Source organism: Lissotriton helveticus, chromosome 5_1 (genome assembly GCF_964261635.1).
Source record: "Lissotriton helveticus chromosome 5_1, aLisHel1.1, whole genome shotgun sequence".
Classification (NCBI taxonomy): Eukaryota; Metazoa; Chordata; class Amphibia; order Caudata; family Salamandridae; genus Lissotriton; species Lissotriton helveticus.
The window spans coordinates 2098970653-2098984876 of NC_136065.1; the positions used below are offsets into that span (position 1 = coordinate 2098970653).

The 14224-nt window shown below is 46.2% G+C and overlaps 1 protein-coding gene across 1 annotated transcript in view; it reads left to right on the top strand.

Moving 5' to 3' along the window:
* The window catches only part of RALGPS1 (Ral GEF with PH domain and SH3 binding motif 1), a 1636862-nt gene that overhangs the window by 486895 nt on the left and 1135743 nt on the right, over window positions 1–14224 (top strand). Inside the window, exon 8 of the mRNA XM_078646110.1 lies at window positions 12915–13007. Coding sequence (XP_078502236.1) covers window positions 12915–13007 — 93 coding nt within the window. The remainder of the gene's footprint in view (window positions 1–12914; window positions 13008–14224) is intronic.

Genomic DNA, 14224 nt, shown 5'->3' on the forward strand with positions numbered 1-14224 from the left:
TCCTCAACATTTTCCTCATTTGGAGCAGGTTTGGGGTTGTACTGATAGATAAAGGCATGATGCTCGGGGTGTGTAGATGGAAAAGACGTGTTGTCTTGTTTTTTTCTACACTTGCTTTTCTCCAGTCTGATAGTGTCCTGGCTGCAGGGTGTACTGAGAGCCACCAGGGATGGTGAGTTTGTCAGCCGGATAGGCATGGTTGCATGTTTTGATGACTTTCTGGATGATGTAGTTGGTTTTGAAGATGGTGAAGCTTGGCAAGGGAAGCCACTGGAGCTCCCTCAGGATATGGGTGATGTGATCCTATGTTTTCGTGACCTGGATGAGATATCCTGCGGTGTGTCGGAGGCTCTCAAGACAGACTAATCTTGAAATCCGGATCTGACAAGGGAAAGGATATTTTCCAGACATTGCCACCAAACTCACAGTCAACTTTTCACTACTGTTTTAGAATTAAACCAAACACCTTGGGAAAGGGGAATGGGACAAGGGAAAGAAAATAAGACCCTGTATATCGCCACACGCCTGGACGCACAGCTGTGCTTAGTCTGCACTACTAGAGCGCTAATATCTCAAAAGCAAAACAGAGCTATAGTGTGGTGGTTGTTTAAGCTTGAAGTGTTGCCTAGGAAACACTTAACGACACAGTCTGTATTTCCACTCTCATTTGAAACTCTGGCTTCCTTCTGGACTGTAATACAATTATGTTCTGATATAGTAACTAAATAAGAATCCCATTTACAATAAATTTGTTTGCCAATTAGAGCTATCGTGAAATTAGGGGAAATCTTGTTATGCTTACGCACTTCAATCCACCCGCATTATTGGCAGAATTTTGGTCACTCCGCATTACTCTTTAACACAGACTTCCAGCCAAATTCCTCCAATCACCAAGTGGCGAGCGTGAGCGAGATTGGCATCCCCTAACGTGGATGATCGCTGTCAGAGGGTTGCACACTCGAGTAGATTTGCTGCAGCTCAAGTAGATTTCCTACTCAAGAAGCAGAATCACCAAGAGGCAGTATTTTTCTTCCCGAGGCTACAGAAAATGTGAGCTTGCGAGCATAAGCGAGATTTGGCGTCCCCTAACGTAGGTGGTCGCAGTCAGAGGGTTGCTGCTCGGGTAGGTTTGCTGCAGCGCGAATAGATTTCCTCCTCGAGTGGCAGCAAAAACAACTTGAATGGCTGCACGCTCTTGTGCAGCGCATGGTGCCGTTTGCACTGATTTGTCAGCGCTGCTCGCGCTACCGCCACTAAATTGCAGCGCAATCTGCATATTTTCCGCACATTGATGGAACTCTGCGGAATCTTGTTGAGTTTTTATGTAACTCTGTGACTTCCGCAGAATGAATTCAGCGAGTTCCATCCACCCCTAATATTCAGTCGCTTTGATATCAGAATGACATGTAACAATACTTCTGAGAGAATATACTGCAATTGGAGTTTACAATATTTCATAACCCACACAGTTGAGTCTTTCCAGAGCAAGCATTACAAAAGAGTTCAGAATCCTAAACATGAAACTTAAGAAACAAACAAGTGCTGTAGAGTCTGCAATCCATATGGTGACTCTTTGTGAAACAAACAAGCACAAGTCAATTTTTGGGAGAGGATCATCCCTGGTTTCCAAATGTCTTTGTTGACTTCACAAAAGAGCAGAAACTATATATTATGATTGCCTAGCAAGGACCACAAGAAACAAGTGTCTGTGCTTCTAGGTAGCCAATACCCTCTGTAACGGACCCGATGATTGAAGATGTTGATCAGGTTATGTTCAAGATGTATTCAGCCGAAAATGTTATATTGTAATTGAATAAATTCAAAAGGATTAAAAAAACTAACATCTTTGAAATAGTAATTGATTTAGAAAACGGACAATTTAAGGTTTTCAGACTGGAAGCTCCAGCTGTGGTACCCCACCTCGTTTGGAGGCGGGGGAGCACTGATTGACTGTCAGTGGAGCCACAGCCACATTGGCAGCATCCAATCCGGCCGTGCCTCTTCTGCATTGGAAGGTCTGACTTATTGAAGCGTTGCGCCCAATGCAGGTTTCTGAATGGACCAATGTGCAAGGCATGGGCACATGAAACTACCTTCATGTCACAATTGTTTTAAATCCAATGCTGGTTTCTGAATGGACCAATGTGCAAGGCATGGGCACATGTCACAATTGTTTTAAATAAATTATATTTTATTACTAAACTAAATGCATTTCATGTTTTTGTTAAATGCATCTTTTCTGATAAATACTCAATTATGTGGCATGCAGTACCAGTTGTATTTCAAATGTGATGGTGCTGAATTTAGGGAAGAATAGGCTGAGATGGCCTTGTCATGATTGAAAATCGTGATCTGGAGTCAGCAGCGAGTGTTTAAGTCACTGAAGGCATCAAAAGCACAACTTCAGCCGGTCACTCTCGGTCTTACATGATGTGCACAGACTTTCTTTCTTCTGTGGTGATTCGTTATGAAAACATTTTTTATGATGTACTCTCAAGTTAGACTCTTCAAATCAGTGGCTACTTCAATAAAAACTCCTATTATTGACCATCCTGATGGCTTTTTTGTGTATCTCACGTACAGTTTCGAATTCAAAAGATCACAGATTTAATCAAAAATATTATTTTAAATTTGAAAAAAAATTCCATACTTTGACCTGGTCGATCAGTTCACGGGCCTTATTTCCGTAAAAGTGACAGCTTTTAGTGCAGTGATCGTGAATCTAATTAAATCCAAATTATCCGTCTTACAGACCGCGATAACTATGAACTGTGTTACGCCATATTGTGTGTGCATTGAATCAAAACATGTAACCCTCTTTGATGTAACCTTGCTGTCACAGTCCTGCAGCCCATGTTATCGACCTCAAAAGGATCAATGTCTGCGTTTTCCCTGAAGGTATTCAGGCTTCTGACCTCGAGGCTGGAGTCACACCTCTCTATAGCTTGGGCATTAGTCAGGTCTCCTGAAACATGTTGAGTACAATGTCAGCCAGCAGTAAAGGCCTGAGATAATGTGAACATGAGAGCGCCCGGGCACCGCCAGAGAACCAGGACGACAGATTTGAATCAACTGAGGAACATTAACAAGATGAAGAAATGCGAGGTACAAGATAGGGAGTAAAACGAAGATGATGCCTGAAATAGATCAAGGTTTTACAGAGCCCCGATTACTTTTGTTTATGTCTAAAACCTTGCATCAGGGATAACCAAGGACAATGGAGTGCTAAAGGGAAAGCCAGGGGTTACTTCTGATAAACCCAAATTGACATCTTTAAGAGGTGAGAGTTCTAGTAACTGATTCAACATCTGTGCAATGCTGTGTGACCCTGAGCAAATCATTTCATTCACCCTGTCTCGGTACCCCAGTCTCACAAGCCGTGCAATGCTTAGAAATGGACTGAATCCTGGTCAGACGCTCTGAGTACAAAACAGTAATTGCACATATGCAATATGTCCAAATATATCATAAAGTTAATTAAACAAGCGCTCTACATTTGTGTAGACGTTTTACAAATGAAGACATTTAAAACAGAAACCAGTGGTGGCGGCTGCCTACCTAAAGTGTTAGGGCGGCCGCTGATAGAGAGGGTGGCAGGTTGGGGAAAGAAATAAAATATTAATAAAAAAAGAAAAAAGACTTACCTGCTGCTCCTCTCATCGGCCGGAAGGGGATGGATCTTCAAGGCACAGGCTTCACACCCAATCTAGACGTTGCTCTCACATGAGGGCAGTTCCAGGATTAGTCTGAGCAGCCTCGTTTGCTGCTCAGACGGTGCATTGAAGCCTGTGCCTTTTCTCCAACCCGGCTGTATGACACAGCTGGGTTGAAGAAACATAAGTGCGCATGTGTTTTTGGCCGACCTAGGACAGCCGGCCGGCCAAACACACATGCGCACTTATGAATGCCCCCTACTCCTCCTCCCTGCCATGTCAGGCCCGCCCCACCCTATACTTATTGTATTGTGGTGCTCAGACAGCATAATAAAATGGTAATAACATGGTTTTATTAACAATTTGATTATCGTCTGCTGGACGAGCTGTGGGGCGACGCCCCTCCGCCATTAAGGAGGAGCCGCTCCTGACAGAAACCCTATTCCGTGTGGACGTAAATTCACCAAAATGCAACGGGTAGCAGAAGCGACTTTAAACGCCATTTGACTTTTACTTTCACTCACACGCACATTGTTACACATTCACACATACACACACACTCCCTCAGATAAACACACGAAAATACACACACCATACGTTTAAAAACATTGTTTGCTTACCACATTTGACAGAGAGACAAGGTCCAGCTAATTGCACTCCATTTCTATTATACTAATAGTGAATAATGGTGTCACTCACTATTAGTGTGATAAGCAAAATGACAGAAAACAAGGTAAGTGGAGCCCCAATTGACGTCCATAAGGGCGAGCTGCCCCCTGTGTTCCTGGCCCTGATTATGCCACCTTTGAGTCCAGGGGTTGCAAAGTAAGGGCCAGGGGTTGCAAGGGGCCAAGCCAGGGGTCGCAGCCAGGGCTCGAGTCGGGGTACCACGCGGGTGGACGGCGTCCCCCCACCTATTTTACCGGGGGGGGGGACGCCGTCCCCCCTGCCAAATAGCTGGACTTCACTTTTTGGTCACTTCCTGTCGTGACGTCACTTCCGTGACAGCGTCCCCCCACTTCATTTTTATGACTTGTGCCTTGGTCGCATCTGCGAGCCCCATATGACGTCTGTGCTATTCCGAGGCAGCCTCCTGCATAACATCTGCTCTGGAAGTATCTGAAATCCTCAGTCGATTACAGGATAACACGCAAATTCCAGTTAATAATTCGATAAACACACCCTGATGTGTCTAATTAGAAATTGAGCTGCAGCACATGTCCTTCCCAGCTGATTATATAAAGCTGTGTCAGAATTTCCGATTTGTGATCACTTTACTTTGGCCTGGGTACTAAGAAACAAAGCATTATCTACTATTTTCCAAATATTTGAATGCACCTGGGAAGAAGTTTAGAGGGATCACAGTGAGGTGTTTTCAGACGAGTCTGACACGTAAAAAGGGTAGGTACAGAAAGTCATCTGTTTCATATTTTATAAAAAAACTGAAGTATTTCTTGATATGGTTTTTCCTTTACGTGTATAAGGAATACTTATTCACCACTTCTGTCATTGTTAGTGGCTGGAGGTGGTATCTCTGGCCAACTTGTGCTAATTGTTCCACAAAAGTTAATTAGCACATTCATAATGTACTAAAACAATTATGCCACCAAATGATGTCATTCTGTACAAATCTTCTGTAAGTCACAACAGAGAGTGTAGTTAATGTAACTTGGCTTTTTCAACTATTGAACTCTCCTAATAAACGATCCTAAAATAATAATGTGTCTTTTGCAGGGCTTCATGCCACACTTCTGCTGTCCGTAAGCTCTGTAAACAATAGGGGCCCGATACACAAAGGGCCTCCGCACACGTGGCCGAAGCCCTGTAGTCACGGCGGGGGGGTGCCACACCCATGGCGAAAGCTCCGTAGTAATGGCAGAGGGGCCTACACCCATGGCAAAAGCCCCGTAGTCATGGCGGAGGGCCCGTACCCGTGGCGAAAGCTCAGTCGTAACGGCGGGGAAGCTGGCACCCGTGGCGGAAGCTCCGTAGTCAAGGCGGAGGGGCCTGCACCCGTGGCGGAAGCACCTTAGTCATGGTGGGGGACTCGCACCCGTGGTGGAAGCCCCATAGTCATGGGAGAGGGGCATGCACCCATGGCGGAAGCACCTTAGTCATGGTGGGGGACTCGCACCCGTGGTGGAAGCCCCATAGTCATGGGAGAGGGGCATGCACCCATGGCGGAAGCTCCGTAGTCTCGGCATAGGGGCCTGCACCTATGGCAGCAGCTCCGTAGTCAGGGTGGGAGGCCAGCCCCTGTGGCGGAAGGTCCTTAGTCATGGTGGGGGACCCGCACCCATGACGGAAGCCCCGTGGTCATGGCAGAGGGGCCTGCACCCGTGGCGGAAGCTCTGTAGTCATGGCATAGGGGACTGTACCCGTGGCGGAAGCTCCGTAGTCAGGGTGGGGGGCCCGCACCTGTGGCGGAAGGTCCTTAGTCATGGTGGGGGACCCGCACCCATGACGGAAACCCCATGGTCATGGCAGAGGGGCCTGCTCCTGTGGCGAAAGCTCCGTAGTGACGGCGGAGGGGCCGGCACCCGTGGCAGAAGCCCCGTAGTCATGGTGGAGGGGCCTGCACCCGTGGCGAAAGCTCAGTAGTCACGACGGGGAGGGCCGCACCCATGACAGAAGCTCCGTAGTAATGGTGTGGAGCCCGCACATGTGGCGGAAGCTCTGTAGTCGTGATGGGGGGCCCGCGCCCATGGCAGAAGCCCCATAGTCATGGCGGAGAGGCACGCACCCGTGGCGGGAGCTCCACACTGCAGTGTCTCCTTGCGGAGGTCCCACCATGACTGTTGTACCTCAGCCACAAGTGTAGGGGCCCTTTGTGAATGGGGCCCTAGATGTTACTACTCCCCGATGTGATAAGATTCAATCTAATCTAAACCCCAGAAGGACGACATTGCGTTGCAGGGATTCAAACTTGCACCAAGCAGATCACGAGCTGGCAGCTACAAGCACTGAACCCATTGAGCGATCATCTTATATAGAGAATATCTTTTCGGGGTGTCAGTAACTGCAGCTGGTGGACCATAAATGGTATTTAAAGGTATAAGTGCTAGCCTGTTCACACCTAGGTTCCTTAGTCTAGATGAATCTCAATGCCAAGATTGCTGTTTGCAAATGTCGGACTTCTCCTAGATCAGGATGTCGGACACTGGCAGGGCGGATCATCTTAGAAGTCCTTCGAAGCCACGCCAACCTAGTGTCACTAAAGAACAGATGTGAAGCCCCACCTTCTCATTGCTTGGAGACCCCAAGAACATACATTTTAGTGCTATCGCAGGTCTTCTGGCCCAACCTAAGGTGGTTAGGCCCTTTCAGAATTTATTACTTGATATCGTTGTTTATTTCATTTTGAGTGTATTTAAGTTTGTAATTTAGAGACTTGGAAATTCTTCTTCTTTGGTCAAAAAATGTTTGTTTTTCTATATCTTGATTCAGATAAGGGATTGATTGATTGTGTCTGTTATGTCCATTGGGTCTTGGAACTAGATGTATCCAAATCCTACATTTAAAATTTAGGAGAGTGGAACTTTTGTGTTTTTTTATGCACATCACCCTCTCTACATTGACAGCACTTACAACATATGGTTTGTTTGTGTCACATTGTTCCACTGATTCAACAATCAAAGCCATGAAGTGTAGGGCTGCAGGGTGTTCTATCAGTAGTACTCATTGCCTGTTATTCAACTTTGTGTATTGGGTGGTTGGGCGTGGTTGTGTCCTTACGCTGGCGTCTCATTTGCTGCTGGTGTTACTATCCACCTTGAAAGGGAGTATCCCAACCCTGGCGTTGTTGTTCCTTCGGATGGACAGGGCTCCTGAACAGATGGGAAACCATCTATTCCAGAAAGACCATATCCAAAAACACAAAAACTGATCCATCAACACAAATATAGATTCAAATTAACAATACCAGGTGTATTTGTAAAGTACACGATTACCCGAAGGTGTCCTGGAGCTGAATGACAGATGGTTATTGTTACCCAACTCAATGGTACTCATTTTATCGACCTCAAATGGATGAAAGGCTGAGTGGACCCCCCTGGGATTTGAACCTGTGACCATGAGGTCAAACACAGGCCCCTGCATTGGGTGCTTTAGTACACTGAGCCACCAGACCCAGGTAAAAATGTTACCCAAGCACCGAGAACCTCTGTTTGCTGACCATTCTGTAGTGTAATAAGAGGGTGAATTCCACCCACCCCCCTTTACCACAAAGCAACATTGATGTCTGGGTGCAAATCTCCATGATACACCTCATAGTTACTAATTTGTACATGGTGCTTGTTAGAATTGGGGGTCTCCAGTTGGCAAAGGTAGGTACCACTGTCCAAATAGGGACCCTTGCTTCTAGTCAGGGCAAGGAGATAACCCTCTGAGATAACCCCTGCTCAACCTCTAGGTAGCTTGGCACGAGCAGTCTAGGCTCACCAGAGGCAATGCGTAAAGTATTTGTACCAACACTCACAGTAACACAGTGAAAACACCACAAACTGACTCCACAACAGTTTAGAAAAATAAAGGTATTTAATCTAAACTACACAAGACCAAAACGACAAAAATCCAACATACACAGTTCAAGAATATGGTTTCAAAAGAGTTCTTAAGGTTGCGTTAAAATTCTTTAGGTTGCGATAGAATTCTCTAGGTTGCAATAGAGTTCTCTATAGATGCGTGAAAAGTTCACAGTTGCGTCACGTTTACTCACAGTACCTTTTAGTTGCAACAAAGTTCCAAAAGCAGAAGCTGGTGCGGTGGAAAACAAGCGATGCGTTGCTCCTGAGACCCTCGGGAGGCAATGCGACAACCTCGCTGCAGCAGCGGGCGTGTTACGACGAATCCGGTCTGTATGGGGAGGAAGTCTACTTGTATGGATTCCGATGCGTAGGAGGTTTGTTCTCACAAAGGCACGATGCGACGATCTCGTAGGGGCTGCGACGATCTCCGGGGCGACGATGCGCGGTCCAGCGGTGATCCTCTCTCTTGCAGCTCCTCGATGCGATGATTCTGCGACGATGCTCGCAGCGACGTGATGCGGTCCGCAAGCAAGCGGTGCGGCGATCTCACCCAGCGACGACAGGCTCTGCGACGACACTCGCAGCGATGTTCGATTTTCCCGCACCGGTCTGGTGCGTCCCGCAAACGAAGGATTGACGGCTCTGGCAGCGGCGTCAGGCGCTGCGACGATCTCGACCTTCGTAGCGGCGGGAAACTTCTCGCACTGTCGGGGATGCGCTCCGCAAGCGAGCGATGCGACACTTTTCGATTGCAAAATTCTCTCAAGCTTAGTTTCAAGCTTCCCAGCACAGGTACAACTTCCAGAGGCCCCACAACTGGATCAAGCACTCTATTAAGGACAGAACTCTCTCAGCAGAGTTCAGGGAAGCTGGGGGTGAAGTCCTTTTGTTCCTGGGACTTCAGAACAGGGAGCCAGCTCTTCTCAGGGCCTTGGAGATTCCTTCAAGACAGGGGACACAGCACACTAGCAAAGTCCTTCCCTTCTCCTTGGCAGCAAAGCAACAGCAGGTCAGTCCAGCAGAGCAACAGCAGGACAGTCTTCCTTCTTCAGAGTCAGCTTTCTCCTTGGCAGAGGTTCCTTCTTGGTTCCGGGATGATCTAATTTTCTATTGTCAGGGGTGCTTTACTTATACCCCTAAAAGTCTTTGTTCTCTTAGTGCATGTGGTCCCTGAGCCCGGTCTGAACCAGGTCTGGGTGTTTCCTGAGTACTTTGTTTTGCTGGCTTCTTCTCTCCTTTCAGAGTGAGGGGCAGGGTCGTCAGCCGCCCAGCAGGAGGTGGAGCCAGCATTGTGGAAGGCAGGCACAGCCCTATTAAGGCCCAAGTGCTAACTCCAACCACCACTCTAGTTGCAAATGCAGTCATTCAGCCTAGGGCTGACTCAGCCAGCCTCCTGGGGCATCCCCAGCCCCTGTCACTCTCAAACCAGACAGTCAATACACAAGCAAACCAAGGCACACAGAAGGGTCAGACAAGAGAACAGCAACTTTCTAAAAGTGCTGTTCTCAAACACAGGATTTAAAAACAACCTTTCCTAAAAGATGTGTTATTAAATTCTGAGTTCAGGGATACTAGATACTTATGTCCTATTTTGTTCCTATGGGAAGAAATGCTGTTAACCACTGTACCCAGCATCCCCCATGTTAATCTCTGGAGCAAGATAGCCTTACAATAGTGAAAAACTAAAATGACTGCCATTCACTATCAGAGCACTGCACCCTGCCCAGGTGGGTACCTTGGGCCTTCCATAGTGGTGACTGATGTGCACAAAAAGGGAAGGGTTTGGCCTGGTCAGTGGGGACACTGACCAGGAGGACATGGCAGTTTCTAAACTGCACACAGGCATCGCAGTGGCAGGCCTGAGACACCATTTTAGGGCTACTTATGTGGGTGGCACAATCAGTGCTGCAGGCCCACTAGTAGCATCTGTCATCCCCAGCCCTGGCACACCCAGTGCACTTTACTAGGGACTTCATGGCGATACAAATATACCAAACATGTATATCCAATCAGAATAACAATTTACATAGGGAGCACTTACACTCTGGCACTGATCAGCAGTGGCAGAGTGTCCAAAGCATCTAAACCAGCAAAAACGAAATCCAGCACAGCATCAAAAATACAGGAGGTAGAGGCAAAAAGATAGTGGGAAACCAAGCCAAAGATGCCAGGTCTAACAGTGCTAAAATGATGTAAACTATCAATATCCAATTACCTCACCAGCCCTTCACATTAGCATATTTTAAATGAGTACTTTGACGGGCAGGTCAAGGGAAATATCCATTAACATACATGCGTACGCCCGGCTAAACATCTTAGATGGAAGCCCAAACTCTGGGGCTGACATCTTGTCTATGGTCCCGGCTACCCTCTTCCTCAGGCTTGTGCTCTTGGTGTTGAATGAAGGTAAGTAGAAATAAAATGAGTGACATGAAATTCCCCCAACATCATCAATCTGATCCTGTCATTCCTTGAAGACTTCTCCTTCCCTGACAGTCACTGGCATTCGGCATGCTTGTTTCTGACATGACCACCTTTGTAACATGATCAGAAATGAATGCTTCAAATGGAGGGTAACAGTGAAGGCAATGACCATATGTGAGTAATCTTCTTTCCTGTTGGACAGGTAAAATTTGACTTCACTCTTGAAAGCTCTTATGGAACAGTAGGCGTCATCCCACAGGGATCAGCTGGTCAGGGTATGTGAATGACCAGCCACGCCCAACAGAAAATGTGACCTACAATTACAGATAGATGCTCATGACATCCAGAGCCAGTTCCAAGTGGGGTGTGGATCCAGTTGCCAAGCTACCATCACTCAACGTCTCCTGTTGACATGGTCGTCGTTGCTGAGTGAGGTCCCATCACCAGCGAAGACCAATAACCAAATCACACAGAACCATGAAGTAAATGTCAGGTACCAGCCAATCATCGTCAAACTACCAACCACAGAGCATAAAGAAACAAGATGAAAACTCAAGGCAACGGGGAAGCGGTCCTAACACCGCAATGGTGACTAAGTATAGGAGTTAGCAAATCCTATCGGATACAGGATAACTGTTTATAAATATACCATATGTAGCTATGTCCATGGCCACCAAGGCCAGCTCCAGGCAAGCCCTTTGCACTTTCAGAGATTGGAGTTTAATAAACCAGTTTTATGTGGTAAATTGATGCCAATGACTCAGCTGACAAATGAATTCTTCATCAACGCACTGTCTATCAGAAGGAGAATAGCCTGTGGACCATGTAGCGCGCTAAGTTTTTTGATATTTTGCAGCTCTGTAAATCACAGATATTCATGTTGCCCAACTCAAGGGAAAATAGTTTACTGATGAATGAATGAATGAATGAATGAATGAATGAATGAATGGATGAATGAGTTAGCTGTGCAAGGGTTCGAACTCGTGAACTTCAGCTTACACAGAGCACCGAATGCACAATGTCCAGGTTGTCAAAGACCAAAATGTTCTTCAGTTGGGCTACTACTACCTTTGGAGAAGATGTGAACGTTTTTTAGGTTTCACAAGGAATTATGCAGGGACATCATAAAATCTGCAAGGCTTGTAGATAGTCTTATGTACAGAGTGTACGCGTGGAATTTCGACCGAAAAGAATGGTGCATGGGTACGTGGTGCAGAATAGTGCATTAGCACTTTGTACTTTTTCCCACTATAGTAAAAATATTTTTCCCTGCGGAGAAACCCTTTTTCTTTCACAATTCATCCCTTTCTCACCGTGGAAAGGATCTTACTCTTGCCTTCGAATAGTTATCTGCATTTCCAGTGAAACTCCCTGCAAAATGTGTTTGTATGTCCACATTGAGCAGATCTGTGGGTGTTCAGCACAGTATGCAGAGACCCTCCCTGGACTCATGGCCCTGACCCTACGTTCACAGATGTGTAAAGTCCACCTGATTTGTTGTTTTTCATGATTTCCAGGTCTAATCCCCACCAATCATGACTCAGCGAATCTTGGAGTGGAATTTATTATCGATCATGTTGCATCTCTGTTGGAATCAGACCCCTAGTGTTTAACACACTGAGCTATCTTGCACACTTGGTCCAACCTGAGAGGCAAGGTGATAAGCTGGGCACAGGCACCCCATGCACCCATTGCCACTCCTTTATTCTGGGCAACGGGGTGGTGTTGCAATAGCAACAATGGATGAGCTGCCTCTTTGACATACCAGTTTTGATGACACTTTGATTTAATACTTGTCACGCTCACTTCCGGTGTTGCAAGTGCCATGCTCAATTTCATTGGGTTTATTTATTTTTTTATAAATCCTACTCAAAAAATGTTATACTACCCCAATCAAAATTTTAAAACCAGCTTTGCTTTTAGATTCTGGAGTTTGGACTAGATTGACAAAAATTCGTACCTCTTTGCTTATGCTTTGTAATGTTGCAGTTCACAAACCTCTCCTATAAGCACTAGTTTAAGTTTTCTAAAAGTTTAATAAACTTGTGTATTCCATTTCCGTTCTTGATTCTTAATACTAAAACAAATCGAAAGCAGAATGCTTATTTGTCTCCAAGCCCAGTCAATCAGGGATATGGGCTTCTGTCTGCCTGACCCCAATAAATTGCAAATGTTGATTTAATGATGCTTAAATATTAAGTCTTGCTTTTTACGTATTCTTTGTCTTGACCCCATTCTTGAAAGGTTTTACATTTATGTGCAGCACAGTTTTTGCCTCTTCTTTTACAATGTTATCTTTTATTTTTTTCAGAAACTTCTAGAACTAAGCAACCTCCATTCCCTTATGTCCGTGGTGTCAGCACTGCAGAGCGCTCCCATTTTTCGACTGACAAAAACCTGGGCGGTGAGATAATTCTTATTTTTACATTGAATTATGTTTTTTTGCTAAGAACTTTGAAATCAGCTATGTCTGTTGTCTTGGAAGTGGTGATGTACGTGTGCAGGATTCTCCTAGCTTTGTACTGCACATGCCTCAGGGTGATAGTCACTGCTCGAGTTGCCAGGGCAGATAATGCTTTAATGCTTGAGAACTGGAGAAGAGGATTATTGCAAACAGATGTATGTACAAGCTGTGCAGGCCTCTGAATGTCAGAGTTATGTGTGCCTGCCGGAATATTGCCAGAGTCACCTTAAAATGGGGGTGTGCGAAGCCGCAATCCTTGTCCTGCAAATTTTGTACAGATTACAGGCGAGCCTACATTCACCTGTGGGAAAAGTGATGTGTACAAATGTTAAGATCTTGCAAGACTCTTGTGGGATTGTAAAAAATAGGAAGGAGTAGGACATCTTTGAATACGCTCTGGCATGCACAGATGTCACTGTATGAAGGAGTCTTAGTGGAGATGGCGTTTATCAGAGCCTAATATTTATGCCCATCAGTTTAACACCTTCAGCGCCGCGCGAATTTTCGCGCTGTGCTGAAGGTTCTAAAAAACGGACGTGACGGAACGGTTCCGTCATAAGCACAGCCCAACCGGCGCTCGTGACGGAACCGTTCCGTCACAAGCATCGAAGGGGTTAAGTAGAGTTGTGAATAGAGTTAAGGCTCTTTCCACACCCTACTATGCACACCCCCCATCAAAGAGAGGGGTCTCGGCAGAGAGGCCAGTCCCTCTACACGCCCTACTATGGCACACCTTTCATCCAAAAGAGAGGTAGTATGTGGAGAGGTTACTCCCTCCCCACACACTACTGCGTACACGTGTCATCTTAGAGAGGGGTCTGAAAGGAGAGGCCAGTCCCTTCCCACACAAATACCCGTCATCAGAAAGACGGATCTCAAAGGAGGGGCCATTCCATCCACACATCCTACTATGCACACCCGTCATCTGAGAGAGAGATCTGAAAAGAGGGGCCACCCGATCCACACACCTGTCATCTGAAAGAGAGGTCTAGGCAGAAATGCCATTCCATCCACATACCCTACCATGCACACCCGTCTTTTGAGGGAGAGGCCTTAAAGTAGAGACCAGTTCCTCCCTACAAACTACTATGCAGTCCCGTCATCTGAGAGAGAGGTCTGAAAAGAGAGGCCAGTCCTTTCCCACACCATATTAGGCA